The sequence below is a fragment of the Cryptomeria japonica genome, chromosome 7, assembly GCF_030272615.1.
Source record: "Cryptomeria japonica chromosome 7, Sugi_1.0, whole genome shotgun sequence".
NCBI classification, from domain to species: Eukaryota; Viridiplantae; Streptophyta; class Pinopsida; order Cupressales; family Cupressaceae; genus Cryptomeria; species Cryptomeria japonica.
In genome coordinates this window covers 278110709-278132439 of record NC_081411.1, presented here as the reverse complement: position 1 = coordinate 278132439, position 21731 = coordinate 278110709, and the positions used below count along the sequence as shown (strand labels likewise).

Below are 21731 nucleotides of genomic sequence, written 5' to 3'. Positions count from 1 at the left end.
GAGGATTGAGATTGTAGTATTGAGCTTTGAATGTGAAATAAAAAGCTAATGCTATGCTATTGATGCTAAACTGATATATTTTAACCAAAATAACAAGATATTAGATGATTATGCTAAAATGCTCTCTAAAATGTCTATAGCTTAGATGCATACAAGTTTTCAGGATCTGGATTATGAAGGAATGAGCTCTATTTATAGGGGAAATGGAGCAATGGATGGTTGAGATTGAAAGATTCAATCAAGGGTTGAGTTTGAAAGTTGAGGATCCATGTGCACAATTGGCACCAGTGAAATGGTGACAAGTGTCAACATAGGGTTGGGTTGAGAAAAGGAGTTGGAGGCATTAAAGGCCTGAGAAGACCTCATGGTTATCTAAAGGCTAAGGGTCAAGTCTAAATTAAGCTTACCCACTGGATTAAGAGTTAATCCAAGGATAAACCTTTGTGCAAATGTTTAAGGGATAATCATGGTCAAAGCATTAATGGCCTGATGAGACCTTTGGGTTGGATAGAGGTTGAGTCAAAACAAATGTTTTAACCATGTGGGAGGGTTTGAATTAACCATTAATGGTTACTGGAGACTTTGGGGATTAAGTGGTTGAAGGTTGAAAGCCTTTAAAGGTTATCAAAGACTTTGAGCCATTTAGTGGTTGAAGACTTGAAGCCTTTAATGATTATCAAAGACTTTGAGGTTTTGAGAAGTGACTTCCCTTTGCTTAGGGATGTGACAAAGTTTAGAAGATGGATTAGGCTAATTAGGAAGGGTTTAGAAGAATCTAGAAGGGGATTAGATTTTGCAAGTGGATTTGGTGGGTGAGGGAAAATAGGATTTTATTAAAATAAAAATTCATTTATTCCAATAAATGAGTGCAAGTTGCATTTGTAGGAAAATGCAAGTGGGGTGGGGATAATGATTTAAATAAATGTTTTTATTTAATTTATTTAAAAGAGGAAAAAGGAGGATTTAATTAAATAAATAGATTTTATTTATTTAATTGATTTGAATTTGATTTAATGAATTAATTAAAATAAATTGAATAATTTATTTAATTAATAGAAGAATGTTTGGAGATGAATTAATTAAATATTAATTTAATTAACTAGTGGCTAGTGGATTTTAATCAAATAAATAGCGAATATTTATTTAATTAAGCTGGACAGATTTGTGTGACTACAACTAGAATTCAAAGTGTTGGAGGAAAAGGGTTTTGTGCAGTTCATCAAATTCTCATTGCTTGATGAGAACAAGTGAGTCCGATATGTTCTTAGCAGAATATATGATGAGTTCATGTGGCTAAATAAGCCATTCAAGATCATTAAAAATGTCATTACGTTTGTAACAGGGTTGTGTTCATCCAGTGATCTGCCCTCATTGAAGTAGGTGAAGAACCAAATTGTCACAGACGTAACCAGTTCGAAGTTCAACAAAAGAGTCATGAAAAACAATGATATTCTAGAGTCACAATTTTGTGACACTATAGATTAATTTAAATATATATGTACACATACGTTGTCCAATTTTGTAAAGTGAGAGCTTTTGTACAGGTAACACCATACGTAATTCTAATGATATTGTTGAATGGTGCAAAAATCATTTTGCTAGTCATGATACAACTTACAACAAGTGTTATTTTGGGAAGTTAAAAGTGCATATAAATATTCTTACATTCAAGTGTTCTTGAATTATTTTTAAAATTTATATATATATACATATATATACATATATATATGTATATATATGTACATATATATACATATATGTATATATATACATATATATACATATATATGTATATATATGTACATATATGTACATATATGTAGATATATATGTACATATATGTACATATATGTAGATATATATGTACATATATGTACATATATATGTAGATATATGTACATATATGTACATATATGTGTACATATATCTACATATATATGTACATATATGTACATATATATCTACATATATGTACATATATATCTACATATATGTACATATATGTACATATATATATATATATGTACATATCTATATATATATATATATATATATATATATATATATATACATGTATAGATATGTATACATATATATACATATGTATACATATATATATATATATGTATACATATGTATATACATGTATACATATGTATATACATGTATATATATATATATGTATATATATGTATATACATGTATATATATATATATATATATATATATATTGTAGTCACATAAATCTGTCCACTTAATTAAATGAATACTTAGTATTTATTTGATTATTTAACCATCAATTAATAATTAATTAAATTAATATTTAATTAATTCATCTTAACCCTATTCTCCTATTAATTAAATAAATTATTCAATTTATTTGATTTAATTCACTTAACTAAATTCAGACCATTAATTAAATAAATAAATCATATTTATTTAATTAAATCTTCTCTCACATTTAAATAAATTAATATTTATTTAAAACCCCCAAAATCCCACCTCTCACATTTAAATAAATAAATCATTTATTTAAAATCACCTTTATCCTCCACCCACTTGCATTTTCCTACAAATACAAGTTGCACAATTATTTTAAATAAATAATTTATTTAAATCACCTTTATCCTCCACCCACTTGTATTTTCCTACAAAAGCAAGTTGCACAACTATTTTAAATAAATTATTTATTTAAAATCCTATTTATCCTCACCCACTTGAAACCTTTAATGGTTTCCCTTAAAGTATTCAAACTTGATGGCTTTAAAGTCTTCAAACTTGATGGCTTCCTTCTATAATCTTCTTAAGACTTTAATGGTTTTCCTTAAAGTCTTCAAGCCTTTAATGGTTTCCCTCAAAGTCTTCAAGCATTTTAATGCTTTATCTTCATTTTTCTCATTTAAATAAATTAATATTTATTTGAATATTTATCCAAATGCAAATTACACCATTTAATTGAAATAAATGATTTTATTTTAATTGAAAATACCAAAATTTCTCCCACTTGCATTTTCCTACAAAATCCACTTGTATGCCTAAACCCCTTCTAGATTCTTCTAAACCCTTCCTAATTAGCCTAATCCATCCCCTAAATATTGTCACATTCCTAAGCAAATTGGAGTCACTTCTCAAAGACTCCAAAGTCTTTGAAAAGCAATTAATGCTTTGTGTATTCAACAAATTAACCCTCAAAGTCTTTGATAACCATTGAAGGCTTTCAACCTTCAACCACTTAATCCCCAAAGTCTCCAATAACCATTAATGGTTACCTCAAACCCTCCCACATGGTTAAAACATTTGTTTTGACTCAACCTCTACCCAACCCAAAGGTCTCATCAAGCCTTTAATGCTTTGACCATGATTATCTCTTAAACATTTGCACAAAGGTTTATCCTTGGATTAACTCTTAATCCAATGGGTAATCTTAATTTAGACTTGACCCTTACCTTCTAGATAACCATGAGGTCTTCTCAGGCCTTTAATGCCTCCAACCTCTTCTCTCAACCCAATCCTATGTTGACACTTGTCACCATTTTATTGGTGCCAATTGTGCACATGGATCCCCAACTTTCAAACTTGGCCCTTGATTAAACCATTCAATCTTAACCCTTCATTTCCCCATTTCTTCTATAAATAGAACCCTTCTCCTCAAGCAAAAAGAAGCATTTTAGAGTATTGTTGTTATACTGGCATTAGCATAGAGCTTTTTCATAGCATCAATATCTACTCTTGCATAGTATTTGCTTATCATATTCAACCATCTTGAATCTCCATATGGCATCCATGGCTAGTGCTAAAAGCTGAGAGCTACACTCATTTGGGACTTGGAGAGGAGAGGAACAAGGGAGGAGCAACTATGAGCATCTTGATTAGCTATTTCATTCTATGTTTATATGCTTTCTATTTCATGCTTAATATCTCTCTTGATATGCCTGTTTAGGATAATCTTTTGTTGCTAACACTAACGTTTGTTTCTTGTGCTCTTGTGTGTGTTTCCATCAAACAGGTTTTCTAATCCTTTTTGCAGAGCATCATTTGGTGAACCTGACGTGAATCCAAACACCAAAAAGTTCAACTTTTTTTTTTTAACCAATAACATGTTTGAATGTTGAAAATGTCACACAGGTTGCGCTTTTGACACTGTTTTGGTGCATTTGACATTATTTTGGCGCTATTCACCCTGTTTCAGTGCTTTTTCTTTCTTTGTCTTTCCCTTTCTTTTAGTGCGTTTGTGTTAAATAGTGCCTCTGTTCAAACGCAGACTAGCGCTATTGTAACAAAACGTTGTACAAATCACCTTGTAACCAAAAAAAAAAAAAAATTAGGCTTGTAGAAGCCCACCAAATAGGCAGATTTTACTAACTATTTTTCTCTTTTGTGCAGATTTAAATTAGATTAAAAAGTAGATTTATATTTTTTACTAACTTGTTTTTGAAGTTGGTTTTAAAAATGAATTCACTTTTTATTTTGGTTTAAAATTAACTTCACATTTCAAATTTGGGCTTTTAAAAAAGAATCACACATTTGTTTGGGGCTCTTAAAAAGAATTTCATTGTTCCAAGGTAAAAAGAACCACAAACTTATACAAAAACAACTTTATTTTTTTTGCAAGTTAGGAAACAAACTTCGTTTTGGTGCTTAAAATCAACAAGGCAAATTTTATTTCTTGCATCAAGATAAAACTTACAATCCACACTTCCATTTTTGGTGCAAATAAAATTCACAATCAACTTGTCTCATTTTTAAAGCAATTTTACTTCATGCAAACGTGTTTTTCATTAAGTTGACCAGGATTTTCAAATTCTAGTTTACTCCAACAATTGCCTTTGAAAATTAAAAAGAACACCATGATTGTTGGAGCAACATCTCCAAATAGATAGAAAATCATTGCGATGACAAATTAAAAGGAACAAGTGAATTTTGTGTTTGGCACACTTGTGCAAAAGAGTTGGTCGAGTGGTCCTACCTCTAACACACACTATCCTCTCCCTTGGCTCTCGTGGTCCTAGGTGCAAGAGAAAAGTGTTAGTAATGCTCAAATTTTATCTTTTTAAGAGAGGCCTCCCAAGGGATCGATACTCTTGGGAACGACCTCGAGCAGTAAATCCTTCGAGCCGCTATAGAAATCAGGTGAGAGCGAAAGCTGTAGCCTTGGGTATAGCTGTTCCTACAGTGTAACTGGCCGAAAGGACAAATGGGCCCCACCACCAGTTACAAGGCTCTTAAGTGAGTCACTGCAGAATGAACTTATGTCCAAAAATATCGAACATGACTAAACACCTTTAAGTAGTAGCCCACCCGTTCTATTGATTGAGGATATTTGAGATATAATTTAGTGCAAGAGCATAGATGGTTTTGCTCCCAAGATACTCACCATACATATTTTCTTGAGTAGAAACATAGCTTTTTGAAAAGTCACTTGTGGCTTGATAAAAGTGGTGACTCCCCCATCATAGGGATCATCTATTTGTTATGCTCGTGCAAGACTTAGTATATCACATCCTTACCTGCCACGGCGGGATTCATAAGGTATGTAGTACCAAAGTCGAAGAAATATCAAGATGTGGGCTAAATTTATCACAACTGGCCATTTGACCTTAGGGATAAAAAGTGTTTGAAGTGTGTTCGTTTTAAAGACCAAGTGCAAATTGAGCCGACTTCAGGCTTTGGAAATACACCTTAAAATACATCTAAAGGAAGGGTCAAAAACAAGTCCAAGGATTGGGTTGATCTAGACCCATACTCATTTGTGCCTTTGAGGCAACATTCTTGTGTTTGTGTGCTTGCTTTGTTTCCTTGTCAAAGAAAAATCAGAAAATCAATCCCAAAAACACAGTATTCATCCAACATTTCTCAAAAACAAACAAAAATACCAAAAACAAAGTACAAACAACAAAGAGACAAAATTTATGACCATTCTTCACATCTTGCGAAAGAAGAAGTGTCATCAGAATATTACCTTGAAAAGAAGACCATTAAGCTCAAAGGCTTTGATCAAAAGGAGGAAATTCTTCTATCTCAATAGACAAATCTTTGTCTCACATAGAGTCTTTCTACATCGTATGCATCTCTATACCTTCAAAGTAAAACAAACGAGTTTGATCAAAATCATTGAACCGCAGAGCTTTTATGCAATATAGAGCTCTGAGTTATCACAAAAATCAAGGAGGAAAGATTAATCCCAACTTCTTCCCAAACATCTGTATCACCTACAACACAGCTCGAGAAGTGCCACCAACGCCTGAAAGGGAAGAAGTAGAGTTTGTTCCATTTGTAACACAAAGTTTTTATTGAAGTTGAAAACAAAACATCCATCATCTCATTCATCATTATTCCATCATCAATTCATCCCAAAACTCTCAAAACATTAAGAGGTTCTTGTCCCAAGTTCTCTTTTAGATATTGCTTGAAATCAAACACATCACATCACTTTTAGATTGTTTCTACATCTAGGATAAGCTCATCCTAAGAGACACATCTACGCAGGTTAAAACTAGTTCATGAGTGAATCCTCTCATTGCTAGGTAGTCAAAATTTGTAACACATCTCAGATTTCTCTACACCTTATCACATCCAAACTCCTCAAAACAAACAAGCAATTCAAAGAAGGAATTTCGGTTACATCTACCTTAAAGTGCTAGAGATCCCCATACAATACAAATCACCAATCATCAATCTTTCATCAATAACTCATCATCATCTTCAATCAACTTCAACACAAACTTACAAACAAAATGGCTCAAACCCGATCGCGATCAAGGCAACGAGAAATAGAAATTGAGGAAGAAGAAGACAACCTCAATGAATTTCAAGAAGCACTTGGAGGAACTATAACTGATGAAAACCCAAGTACTCCCACTCCTTCAACAATCGAAAGGGCTCAGCATAACCCTCACTTCAACAGATTATTTGATGAAATATTAAGGAGCAATGCGGATGCTCACTTCTTAAAACTCGCTCAAGAAGGAGCCAAACTCCCCTCGGACTTTGATCTTGCCCAATTAAGACAAGCATCAGAAAGACAAAGTCGCCATGAGGAGGAAAGGGGTAGAAATCACATCAGATATAACATTCCTCGAGGTAACCCACCACCTCCTCCTCCAAATGAAATAGAGATGTTGCGGCAACAAGTCGAGAATCTCGCCCAACAACTTCATAATGGTGTTAAGACCAATCAATTCTCACTTAATGACATCTGTCCCTATCCTTTTGATAGGAATCTTTATATGCCACCCTTTCCACGCGGGTTCGAAACACCCAAATTTGAAAAATATAGAGGAAAGGGGGATCCCCGTGATCATGTCCGAGAATTTCATTCCGCTTGTCTTGAAGTGGCTTATGAGGACACATACCTAATGCGCCTTTTTCCCCAAAGCTTGGGAGGAACCACCACATCATGGTTTTCCCGACTACCAGGTGGCATTAGAACATTTGAGGAACTCATCCAGAAATTCCTATCTCATTACTCTCATAACATTGAACGCGACATCACCATGGCTGATCTATGCAACACCAAACAAAAACCAGGTGAATTATTCTCAGTATTCCTGCAACGATGGCGCCAAATGTCTAGCAGAAGTTCTCTTCAGTTACCTGAACAAGAACTAGTGGAAATTTTCATTTCCAACTTAAACGAAGAAATGGAATTTCACCTGGATGTCAAAGACACAGACTCCTTTAACGATATGATCACCAAGGGTATAAAATGTGAAAGGGCACTCATCAAGAAAGGACTCATCAAAATCTTTAATGAACCAAAAGATGGTCCTCGCCCGCGATTCAATAGTGATAAACCAAACTTCTGGAACAAGAATAAAAATATCGTCAACGATGGGGTTGTGGATGCTCGAACTATCCAAAATGCACAACCTGTGGTTCGATTTGTAGGACAAAATCCTCCACCTCAAAATAACACAAATGTTCCTCCTAATCAAGGTCGCATCACATCTCATGATGAACCAAGACCTCGTCCACAAAAACAAAAACGCACATACACTCCCTTAGGGGAACCCATTGAAACAGTGTTGCGACAACTCCTTTCTCAGAATTTGGTCACTCTACCTAAACTATCCAACTATGAGCCTCAGGTCAAACCAGCATGGTGGAGAGATACTGAACACTGTGAGTTCCATCAAGGACGAGGACACAAGACAAGTAATTGTCACCGATTGAAGGATCTCATTCAGGATCTTATTGATCGAGGAGAAATTGAAATTGAAGGACATGACCCAAAAATGACCAATAATGATCATCTCATGTTCAAGGATCCACTTCCATCACAAGATCAAAGGGGTCCTTCCACTTCCCGGCGAGGCACTGATACCACTGATTATACGCAGGCTGCGTATAACTACACTGTAAATCACCTGTATGATGCCAGTGAACAAATTGCAACTATAACCTTCAAAAATCCCACCTCAAATTGCAATGTTGTTACACGTCGTGGCAAGGTCACCATCAAGGCAGCTCCACAGGGCACCACCTCCGTCCCAAAGCAATATAATCTTGTGGAACAATTAGATAAAACGCCTACGCTCATATCCATTTTAGAACTATTGCGCCTATCGCCATCTCATAAAACAATCTTGGATCAAGCACTCCAAGAGGCGTCAGTCCCTGCAAACCTGAACATAGACCAATTTCAAGCCATGGTTGGAAATCTAAAGTCATCACCTTGTCTCACTTTTTCTAAAAGTGACAACTCTTCCTTCCAACAACCTCATAACGCTTCACTACACATTGAAGGCTTTATCAACCAACACAGGATCAAGCGAGTCTTGATAGATAATGGAGCAGGCCTAAACATTTGTACACTACAGTTGGTCACAGCATTGGGATATGCAATAGAATCAGTGGATCCTCGCAAGAAGATCACCATCAAGGCCTATGATGATGCAGAGCGTTCATCCAAAGTGTTTATGTATATTTTAGTCATTCATTGTTAAACTAATTTAGACGTTAATTTAATTTAGTCATTCATTTTAGTTAAGTGTTTATGCATATTTAATGAATGAACTTGAAAAATTTAGTGAACTTAGATATTTTCATATATGAAATTAGCTCACATTTTAACATTTCACTTGAATGAATAAATGTCTTCCAGTCTTTAACAACAAGAACTATGTATATCCACATTCACAAATACCTCTCATATATTTTAGTGACATTATAAGATATAATTGAATGAATCATCCTACACATGAATATTACATAAAAAGAGTAACCAAAACATTTTTATATTATTATATCATTCAATCTATTTAGAATTAAAATACATTAAAAATGATGAATGTAATTAAGGTACACATTTAAATACATTAAAATTACAGCAATAGATACAAGAACAAAAGAACACATTAATCCATGTACATGTTTAAATAAAAATAAATCCATGTATATATATATATATATATATATATATATATATATATGAATGAATAGGTGATTCACACATGCACTATTCAATCTAGGTGTAACTATGAAGATGCACTATGACCACTTTGCACACAAATCCCCTTAAGACCCCTTAAGAAAAATAAATTATGAATACATACATGTAAATATAAATTCAAATCCATAAATGGGTATACATAAATAAAGATGATTTATAGGTGATTCACACATGCACAATGATTCATATGTGCAACCATGATCGTGCAGTAGATGACCCCTACGCAAATATCCCCTTAAGACCCCTTAAGACAACATATACATATAAATGATCTCTTGGATGCATATCTATAAATGAATCGATACATGTATACATACATGTAAAGATGATTTAAATAGGTGATTCACACATGCACTATTCAAGCTAGGTGTAACTATGAACATGCACTATGACCACTTTGCAAAAATCCCCTTAAGACCCCTTAAAACACCTTAGGACAACATAATTAAATGAATCCATACAACATAATTAAATGAATCCATACATGTGTAAATATAAATTAAATGAATACATAGATGAATAAAATGAATTCATACGTGTGTAAATATATAATTGAATCCATACATGTGTAAATATAAATGAATCCATACACATAAATAAACTTAAAAAAATAAAATCAATACATACATTCAATGCATAGACACAAAATATTTATTTTAAGAATAAAACATGTAAATTCAATGTATAAAACGTAAAATAGATGCATCCACAAAACTAAATGTCCACACTATCTGAATGTAAACACATGTCTAAGTGTATATATATATATATATATATGATCTACCCCTAGAAAATATGAGTTCATCAAAATACAACCTATCTAATATAATTTACTTGTTCAAACATGACAAGTGAACTTAAAGCTCCTGGCACATATAATTTGGATCCTCCCTATCTTTTATAATCTCTAAACTTTTTTCATGATCTTCAATAGGCAACCTCCACTTTTGGTTGCCATGTCCTCTTTTTGGCAATGTCTCCAAATGCAATCTTGTTGCTATTACTAAGTGACTGTAGTGTAGAACTTTTTTGCTTGGCATATAATCAATGAATGTTACACCATTTGTATCTATCTTTATTTGCTAATAATAGGTGCCTTCAACAACAACTGAACCAGTGGGATATTATTGCCCATCATCATCATTGACTGATTCCAATAACTTGAATTTTGGTTGTGTGCATCTCAGTAGATAATAATCTACACCTTCAATATTGTCAGGATCAAAAATCACTGCAAAAATATCACCTGTGAAAATAGACCACATGTATATATATTTCATCATCATCTGTGTGTGTGTGTAAAGTAGTATGAAATGTAGATATCTAACACATACACATATGAAATGTCTAGTACACATACATATATGAAATTTTGTAAGGGGTGCATATGTGTCGTAAGAGGTCATATGTGGTCCTACGGGGTCATGCATGTGTTACATGCATGACCCATTATGACCACATAAGACCCCTACGGACACTATTTGGTCCTATGTGGTCAAATTAGGTCCTAAGGGTTGCATATATGTTGTAAGAGGTCTATGTGGTCCTAAGGGGTCACACATGTGTTAGAACACATGCATGACCCCTTAGGACCACATACGACCCCTTACGACACTATTTGGTCCTACATGGTCAAATTAGGTCCTCAGGGGTGTATGTGTGTCGTAAGGGGCCATATGTGGTCCTAAGGGGTCATGCATGTGTTAGAACACATCTGTGACCCCTTAGGACACTATTTGGTCCTATGTGGTTAGATTAGGTCCTAAGGGTTGCATATGTGTCATAAGGGGTTGTATGTGATCCTAAGGGGGTCACTCATGTGTCATAAGGGATCATATGTGGACCTAAGGGGCCATGCATTTTTTAGAACACATGTGTGACCCCTTAGGGCCACATACAACCCCTTAGGATACTATTGGGCCCTACATGGTCCAATTAGGTCCTAAGGGATGCATATGTGTCGTAAGGGATCGTATGTGGTCCTAAGGGGTCATGCATGTGTTAGAACACATGTGTGACTCCTTAGGACCACATATGACCCCTTAGGACACTATTTGGTCCTACGTGGTCAAATTAGGTCCTAAGGGGTGCATATGTATCGTAAGGGGTCGTATGTGGTCCTAAGGGTTCAAAAATGTGTTATAACATATGTGTGACCTCTTAGGAACATATACAACCCCTTACGACACTATTTGGTCCTACGTGGTCAAATTAGGTCCTAAGGGGTGCATATGCACGTCCCAAGGAGTCGTATGTGGTCCTAAGGGGTCACGCATCTGCTACAACTTATGTGTGACCCCTTAGGACCACATATGACCTCTTAGGATACTATTTGGTCTTATGTGGTCAAATTAGGTCCTAAGGGGTGCATGTGTGTCGTAAGGGGTTGTATGTAGTCCTAAGGGGTCACACATGTGTTAGAACAAATTTGTGACCCCATAGGACCACACAAGACCCCTTAGGACACTATTTGGTCCTACGTGGTCAAATTAGGTCATACGTGTTGCATATGTGTTGTAAGGGGTCATATGTGGTCCTAAGGTAGAACACGTGCGTGACCCCTTAGGACCACATATGACCCCTTAGGACACTATTTGGTCTTACATGGTCAAATTAAATCCTAAGGGGTGCATATGTGTCGTAAGGGGTCATATGTGATCCTAAGGTGTCATGCATGTGTTATAACACATATGTGACCCCTTAGGACCACATACAACCCCTTAGGACACTATTTGGTCCTACGTGGTCAAATTAGGTCTGAAGGGGTGCATATGCACGTCCTAAGGGGTCGTATGTGGGACCCTCCTAAGAGATCACACACGTATTAGAACATGTGTGTGACCCCTCAGGACCACATACGACCCGTTAGGACACTATTTGGTCCTACATGGTCAAATTAGGTCCTAAGGGTTTCATATGTGTCGTAAGGGGCCGTATGTGGTCCTAAGGGGTCATGCATATATTAGAACACATGTGTGACCCCTTAGGACCACATACAACCCCTTAGGACACTATTTGGCCCTATGTTGTCAAATTAGGTCCTAAGAGGTGCATATGTGTCGTAAGGGGTCGTATGTGGTCCTAAGGGGTCACTCATCTGTTAGAACATATGAGTGACCCCTTAGGACCACATACAATCCCTTAGGACACTATTTGGTCCTACGTTGTCAAATTAGGTCCTAAGGGGTGCATATATGTTGTACGGGGTTGTATGTTGCCCTAAGGGGTCACACATCTGTGACCCCTTAGGACCACATAAGATCCCTTAGGACACTATTTGGTCCTACATTGTCAAATTAGGTCCTAAGGGGTGCATAACACACACTAGGGTGCTATAAGGGGTTGTGTGTGGTCGTAAGGGGTCATGCATGTGTTCGTGTGTGGTCGTAAGGGGTCATCCATGTGTTAGAACACATGCATGACCCCTTAGGACCATACGTGACCCCTTCGAACCACACACGACCCCTTATAGCATCCTAGTGTGATCATTACGTTCAATTGGATCATAAGGGGTGCATATGTGTCCTAGGGTTCGTGTGTGGTCCTAAGGGGTCCCTTAGGATGACACACAACCCCTTAGGACACTATTGGCTCTTATGTGGTTAAATTAGGTCCTAAGGGGTACACTAGACACACTAAGATGCTATAAAGGGTCATGTGTGGTCCTAAGAGGTCACACATGTGTGACCCCTTAGGACCACTCAAGACCCTTTATAGTATGTCCAAAGGTGTATGTATGTATGTGTATGTATGTATGTATGTATTTATGTATGTATGTATATGTGTATGTGTATGTGTATGTATTGTATGTGTATGTGTATGTCCTAAGGTGTATAATTATTTTATGTGTATGTATGTATGTATGTATGTATGTATGTTATGTGTTTGTGTATGTATTTGTATGTATGTGTATGAATGTATGTATGTGTATATTTATGTACGTTTGTGTATGTATGTATGTATGTATGTATATATTTATTCCACTAATCAACCATTAAAAAAATAAACCATTTAAATATTCAAAACTATTACATTACTAAACATAAAAAAAAATTAATGCTAAAATGTATTTAATAGCTAAAAAAAATAAACTACAATTTTTTTTTATCAATAAATTATTAAAAATTAAAAATTAAAAAGGCTTACCTTCAAAATTGTTTCGGATGGATCTCTGCCCCTTCGATCTCCTCTCCCGCTTATCTCCAAGCCTCTCAATGCAAAATAAGGGGCTTAGGGAGATTTTGAGGTTTATATAGAGCAAGGGTGTTCCGGCCAGAACCCTTACGATCGTAACCCTTACGACCGTAACCCTTCCTACCGGAAACATTCTGTCATGCAAGCACTGCGGGTAAAAGCACAAAACTATGTCACGTTTCAGGCTAACTTATCAACACAAGTGAATTTAAATAATTCTAAATAAAAATTAATTTTAGTCAAATATATGGTCTATATAGATTCATTATAGCTAAGTTATATATGGGCCACAACTTTTCCAATTGAAAGTGTCTACTAAATGTATATTTTATACTACTTTTGGTCTAATTACAAAAAAAAACAAAAAAAACTTGATGTTTCAACAACTCCCACTCTTATAAATAATATTATTTTTGAAATGTAAAAATACCCTTTTATAGGTCTATAAGTGAGTTTTCCAAAATATATATCTTTTAATTTTTTAATTAGTTTTTATGTTTTATATTTTATTTTTGTTGAAAGTAGGTCACCAGCACTAAAATATAAGGTTGATTATCTTGTGAAGGAAAAATACTAAAATTTATTTTAAAAAATTGAAAAAAATATGATGCAGTAGAGAAAAGAATCTATGTCAAGATGATATAATTCTTTTCTGATTTGTAAAAATAATTAAGAAAAAAGGTGGTGGGAATTGGAAACGGTTATATTTCAGCACACGCAACTTTTCAAATTTATTGAAAAATATATATTTATAAAAAATAGTAAACAATATATCCATGCACTAAAGTTTCAAGTTATCAATATACAAAAAAAAATTCAAGAAAAAAATTAAATTTTACTAAATAAAGTGTGGTGGCTTGTGTAACTTCAATTTCAGCATTTTTTTAGCAACTAAATTATAGTGTTTACTTTATAAAAAACTATATTCAAATAATTTTTTTATTTTTTGTTAAAATTACAAACTTAAAATAGACACAAGAATATAAATTTGATTAGTTTACATCATTTCAAAATTAAAAACATATATTTCACTTTCTATTGTTTTAATTTAAAAAGTGGAATCAGCATTGGCCATTTCTTTTATAAAAGTATGACACAACTTTGTACTTTTACCCTTGCGTGGGCATCATATCGGTCCGGCTGGAAGCTTTCTGATCTAAAGTGTTTCGGTCGGATTTCTTCCGACCAAAACTCGTGGGGTTAGCCCCAAGTGCAACACAAATCTGTACAATTACCCAATCAATTGAGCTCGACTTGTGGGACTTTGTTTGAAAGTTTGAATTTGAGCTTCTGATATATAAAACAAGTAAAAGAAGTAGAAAATAGAAGTTGGAACTTGAAATTCTAATATCTTACTTAGAAGAACAATTATAATTGTATGAACATGAATAAGTCTAATATAATGGATTTGGGTCTAAGCATAAGACTAAAAATTAACAATCAACAATTAGTTATTTTATGCTAACCTCCTGAAACTAACCTTTAAATTTTGAGCTTTATCTTTTGACCTTTAACATAGATAAAAATACTAATAAAATAAAGATCCTAATTCTATACCCTAGGAATCCTTGTCATTCCTCCCAACAATAGCAGCACTGGATATTATTGCTCTCAAAAGGGAAAAGAAATCTTAAGACAATTAATGGTGAGAGATCCAATAGACCTAACATGGAAGTTGACCTTAACTTACAACAAGGTAAAAAGTGGTCAAACCATGTCTTGTTTGATGAGTCTTTAGGTCAAAACTTTAGTCAAAGTCAAATGGAAGTTGAAAACCATGAACAAAGATGAATATTGAATGAAAGTTTAGTCTCTAATGTTGATACATGGTAGTGCTTGAGAGTATCAACATTGACAACATCATGGATGCCTAATTGTGTCAAAATATCAAGTCTAAAAGCATTGTTTAACACCTTTTCAAGAATAGTGTAAGGCCCATAGTGATTTGGCTTCACCTTATTGTGTGCTTTGCCCTTGAATTAACGTTTACCTATGTATCCCTAAATGTTGCCCCCAATTTGAAAATAATGTGGGACATGTTATGATGGACCATAAGTTGTTTATGTTTTTCTTGTGTCTTCTAAAGAAATTGAATTACTTTGGATTGAAGAATTTTCAAATATTTGATGGAGTATGCCTTATCTTGCTCTTATTGAATATGCATAATTGAAACAAAATACAAACAAAGATGAGGGCAACTCATTGGAGCTAGAGACTAAAAACCAAGACATACGTCAAATGATGAGTGACCTGAAGATGAGTGAACTACTTGCTTCTGAGCATGCTTAATGTGTGTTAGGTTCCAATACCATCGGGAAAGAGAACTATGGTGGTAAATCCTCAAGATTTGTACAAGAGTTTGGCTTACAACTTTAGTCTACCCATCTAATTGAGGATGAAAAATAATGGGGGAGTTAAGGGAAACTCCCCAAATCTTCCAAATTGTTGCCATAAATAGTCTAAAAAACTTAAATTATGATAAACAACAAAGTGGGTAGACCAAATAGTTGGGTTAAGTCATGTGTAGAACATGTCTTGTAGCATGGGATGAAGTTAACAACCTTGTGGAATCATAAAAAATCACAAAAAAAAAATCATGGTGGTGAACAATTAAAAACCACTAACCAAGTTCATGGAAATGCTTACCCGAGGACAAGTAGGAATACACAAAAGAATATTCAAGCCCATCTTTCTACTCATTGGTTTAGAGCATTAATAAACTACTCATCCCTTGAGGAAATAGAAAGCACCTCTTGCATGTGAGGCCAATAGAAGAAATGTTTTCTAGTTATCAAAATGAGCCCCACAAAGAGTAGATTATCCTTCCTTGACAAGAAAATTTTTATGGTTTCAAGGGGCACAAGTGTTATCCAAATTGTAGAGAAACCCTTCCTCGATGTGAAAGCTCTGAAAAGGTAATACATTAAGAATGTGGGATTTTGAAGGCTTGTATATGTTGGGGAAAATTTAAGATCCTAAGTATACTAAGAAGGTCAGGTTTGAAATCCCAAATGAGAAGTGGTGATGATAGTCAAAGAATGTGTTCTAGGAGGATGACTTGAAAATAATCTAGAACACTATTGCTCCCATTTTTATATTTTATTAGCAAGTGAATTATTGTAAATATGGGACCCACTTCATATGTCTAGATTCTTCAATTTTATTTTAGGATTGAAGAAATTAGAGAAGAAAGTGATCACTATGGATAACTATTTCTTATCTCAAAAGACAATGCCTCTAGTACTTGATGGCTTGGATCAATGTACATAACTCTTTTATCATATGTGGAGTTGTTTTCTTTTAGTAGAAAATTAGGTTTTTGGATGATAGGTCCAAGACAACCATTTTACTTTAGAACAACTCTAAGTGCACCCTATGCAACATTTGCTTTAATCTCGAAAGTTTGTGAGAGTTCCAGTAGTACAAGAATAATCATGAACACCCAAATGCAAACACAACTATAAAGATATGTTATGCTAAATAATGTTTCAATTATATACACAAATTCAAGTCTGCAAAGTAGATGCCTATTATTAATTCTAGGGGAAGGTGTTCCTTTATTGATTTTCTCTCTAAATAAACTTACAATAGTTTTTAGATCATAATGTTTTATTAGCTAAATTTTTTGTTATTTTAGTATATTAATTAGAGGACTATATTATTGTTTTTTTCTAGCTAAATAAAATAAATGATTATTATGAAGTGTCATGGTCTATGCTCTTTGAATTTAAAATATCTCAACTCTCGCCCACATTGAAATTCTTAAATGTCTACCATCCACCCTATATGGAGGATATGGATTGTCATGATTTATTGCTTTTACTCTTTACATAATGGCCTAGTTTAGGAGATTGTTTTTGTGTTAGTTTAGGATTGTTTTATGTTAAAAAATTAGGTCAATGAAAAATGGATCTCTTACCTTGGCTACAAGATTCTACAAAAGAAAAAAAAGAATTATAGCTTAAGGTTATAAAGATAAATAATTAGAAATATTTTGACCAAACATGATTTCATTTGGATATAAGGACCTTTTCAAGTGGTTTTGTAAACATTAAAGAAGATTTGTCTTCCTTATTGTAGATTTTGTTAAAATTCAGTATGTTTCTGGTTAATATCTAGCATTTTATGTTTTGCGCTCTAAAATGAGAGTTCTAATAAACTTTCACAATACATTTACACTACATATGATATCATATTGAATATTTATATGCGAATTCAATATATTAATTAGAAGTTGTTTCATTGGAAATAATCTATAATTAGTCATCATAATTAGAACTTCAACAAATTCATATTAAATATTAATATTTAATTCATAAATTGGAGCCTGCCTTTAAAAAATTAAATATGAATTTTTAACAACAGTGATAATGGTTTGTTGGGAGGAGGACAAGATACTTGCAAGGGCCACGAGAATTAAGAATGTGAATCCATAAAATCGTTGGGAGGACAACTTGTAAGTCAGAGAGCCAATTGTGTCGACAATGGGCCTCAAGGGAACATCAACTTTATGAATCTTAGGGTCACTTCTCTCGAAGGAAGGACGCTGCTTGGTAGCATCATCAAAAGAGGAGTTGGAAATAACCTTCTCTCCCTAATCTATACGATTGGACTTTGACCTCTTGGAAGCCTCCGATATTTGGTAAGATCGAACCTTTTCCATCTGCTACAACTTTCTTCATTGCTGATTTTGATTTGTCTGAGGATTGAAATACTGTGCTGGGACTTTCTTGGGCTTAGAGAGCATTTTCTTTTTGTCAAACTCACAACTCCCTTGCATTTTCTTCAAATTTTCTAAAACCTTCGTGACAGAACCATTTCATCCTTATGTTGCAAAGCATGCCAAGCAGCCATTTCTTTGGAACACTTTATCTATGTTTCCACATTTTTCTTTCCAATATGCTTTTTATAGATACTTCTGCCCAGTCACACAACTACAATCCAGGGCATTTACAACCATAATACATGACCAACATATACTTCACCTTGGCTGCATAGGCATGTAAAGACAGTAACAAGAAAGTTTACATTTGCTTGATGATCTTTGAAATCTCTTTAACAAATACATCTACGCATATCTTGTAATCAATTCATTTCATTTTTTTGAGATGATATCCCTTTGAGCTATTCTGTCAAATAGTGAAACCACATTTCTTTAAGGCATTATGTCAAATAGTTTGATAAACTTAGTGGAAGTATTTAAATAGACTCTTGAGGTAGTTACAAGGAGTTATTGGTTCGTAAGTTCAATTCTTGGAGCAAGCAAGAAAAAACGGATTGGAGAATTAAACTTATTGAGCATCCAATTTTTATTTTTAAAGCAATTGAGTAACAAGGAGAAGTTTAAACGAATTTATAAATGAACTCAAAGACATCTATGAAATTATTTTTTATCAAATTTATCAAAAGGTATCAGAATGGGAATAATAATTAATTAAATATATAAAAATTTAAAGTAATGTTTAAAAATTGTTAATTCCCATGACCTTGATACACAAAATTTATGATAACTTTTGACTGACAATGAAATTGACCTTGAAATTTTAATTGGTACTATCAAGATAAGAAAAACATAACTTTATAAAAGTGGCAAGCTATCTAAAAAGAACTTTACTACCAAAATGATTTCCTTTCCCAACACTAATACAAGTGGTAGGTAAAGTGTAAAAGTGAGTCACATGAACAAATAACATCAAAATATGATTGATGGGCTATCCATGTGTGTGAAGAAAGACACTATTCAATTGGACGGCTTAAATCACACACTAAGATTTGACTTCTAGACTTAAAAATGTTAACACTCAAAATTAACCGATATTTTTTAGACTTAATATATTGTTACTTACTGTGTGGGGTTTAAGGCTGGCCCTATTCAACCTTCCCTTTACAACTTAGGCGATAGATTAACTCTTTCTGAAAAGAGAAGGTGATGTAAGAGGTCCATCTGGTGTTCAGGAAGGTAGGTTGAGACCATAATGCTTTTTCCTCCATCTTTTGGAGGTGTCAAAACCATTTCTCCAATATCCTTCACGTCTGCTTTCTGCACATCCACAGGCTTCCCCCATCCATAGTCCATGTCGTACACTGGAAATGTTGGAGAACCCACCGCCTTAGTTCCGTACTCCCACCCGGCTTCACTGAGAAAATTTCCGTTACAGGATTCAACCCACTCAATCAGATGATTGATCTGTGCTTCCTCAGTGCAAGAACTGATGGCTTGCTGGATAACATCCGCAGCGAAGGAGATGTCGGTATTGATGAGTGTGCGGGCTCTAGTCTGCGCCAAACCCAAAGATATGCAGTTTCCAAAATAAGTTGGAAGAAGACGCGGCTTAACACGTCCCCTGCAATCAACCATCACTAAGAAATAAACAGCTTCTTCCAGTGGTACCTCGCGAGCTCTCATTACGCATCTCCAAAAGTGGGCAGCCACTGCAACAAAAGAGCTCGAAGCTCTGCTTCCTTTTTTCAGCTCTTGTATTCTCTCTTCCTTGAAACAAAACGTCGAGCAAATCAAATCGGCCCTTTTCTGAAGAGAGTCTGCGCGTTTTCCCTCGTTCTCCCTACCGGATGTCATTTTGTGCTTTGACTGTGATTCGCCAGGTACAAACTTGAAAATCTTGGCCCCTTTTATCCCAACGCTTACAATATCGTGGGCTTTGTAGGAAATTGACGGGGAGTTCTTCTTTTCTCGTTTGAAAACTGTTCTGTCGTGCTGAGGAGGTTTTGCAATGGGAAGGCCTCTGCTACACTCGGCCCACGATTTCATGAAATAGTAGAAAGAAGTTCCATCCGCTATAACGTGATGAACCCTGGTTCCGATACAAATTCCTCCTCCATCAAATGCTGTGACCTAAAATAACAATTTTCTTTAACAGAAAAGGATTTTGCAGTCAATGGAAAACGCAAAGAGTTATTGAAATACCTGTATTGATACAAGAGGTCTACTATATTTTTCATACGCAGAGGGATCCACCTCGGGAGCAAGCTTTGGGTAAAAGGGTTTACGCAAAAACCCATCTTTTTCCAATTCTTCGAACGGTACACTGATCGACGCCTCCTTAAATTCCACTCCTCCATCGGTGCAATCGATCTCTGCTCTGCCCGCTTCACCATTTTTCAACCGACCAGCTAAAGGATAGAAATACACTAGAATTGAGGAGAGGCTTTTCTTTAGGCCTTGTATTAATGAAGTGTATTCGATTACAGGAGAGAGTTTGTAGAAGAAAAAGACTTGAACGCTGTCGAAGCGTATCCAAAATAGATCAAGGTTAGAGAGGAACAGGGTCTTCGCCGGAGGTGGGATGGCCGGTTTTACCATACTCGTTCTCCTCACTTTCACAACGGTTTCTGCTACTTGTTCTGCCATGACTGTATGCTGTAATGCACTAGATACTGGAAAAAACTGTATAAGTTCTCCAGAAGTTTGCATCTCTTATTATCAATGGACCGTGCAAAACTTATACTAATGACTGACCAGTGGAATTGCTAGACGACACAGCTTATACGTCATCAATTGACAAAATTCTTTTTAACTTTATTAAAGTGAATGTCCCCACACAAGCGGCTTCCAGAGATAGATTGATGACCAAGTCAAGTGTAAATGTGAGCCACATGGGCTACCCACGTGAGTATTGTGATGTTAGTTCAAATATTTTTAACTATTTAAAGAGTTACCGTTAGGCATTATTATCCTATTTTGCCCCCTCATTCAATCGAATGCTCGGGGTCATACTCTATTGGCATCGTCCCTTGAGCGCCTTAAGTGCTAAAAATTGTCAAACTTTGATAGGTCTTAACTCGGAATCCGTGGCACCTGCAAATGATCTGTTTGAACCTGCAAGGCCTTGAGAGGGGTCCCTACAAAAGCCTATCTCGGTTTTTCAAGTTTCCCTACGGTTTTATTAGGGCAGCAATTTTTCGGTTAGCAAAAACACCGTCAATCTCATTCATTTGAATGTTGTCTCATGGCCAATTTCTCATTTTGCTCGTCGCGATGACGAACCGTCAGCTCTGACATGTCCAGTTAGACATTATTACCCTATGCATGCTCCTATTTTTACCCCCCACTCAGTCGAACGCTCGG

General features: G+C 35.0%; 1 protein-coding gene across 1 annotated transcript; it reads right to left on the bottom strand.

Annotated features, from left to right (window-relative positions):
* Positions 1 to 19207: 19207 nt before the first annotated feature.
* LOC131027073 (hydroxycinnamoyltransferase) lies at positions 19208 to 21116 on the bottom strand. The gene is made up of 2 exons (XM_057957043.2): positions 20571 to 21116; positions 19208 to 20498 (listed from the first exon to the last, which is right to left on the bottom strand). Exons 1-2 carry the CDS (start codon positions 21075 to 21077, stop codon positions 19530 to 19532), a joined length of 1476 nt encoding a protein of 491 aa, XP_057813026.2. The 5' UTR covers positions 21078 to 21116; the 3' UTR covers positions 19208 to 19529.
* Between the last annotated feature and the right edge of the window lie 615 nt (positions 21117 to 21731).

What these genes read in the sequence shown, in the direction of transcription:
- LOC131027073 (XM_057957043.2), bottom strand. Translation starts at nt 21,077, where the DNA reads ATGCAAACTTCTGGAGAACTTATACAGTTTTTTCCAGTATCTAGTGCA. An exon ending in GACCTCTTGTATCAATACAG is followed by an intron (nt 20,499 to 20,570) that starts GTATTTCAATAA and finishes TTGTTATTTTAG; the next exon opens with GTCACAGCATTTGATGGAGG.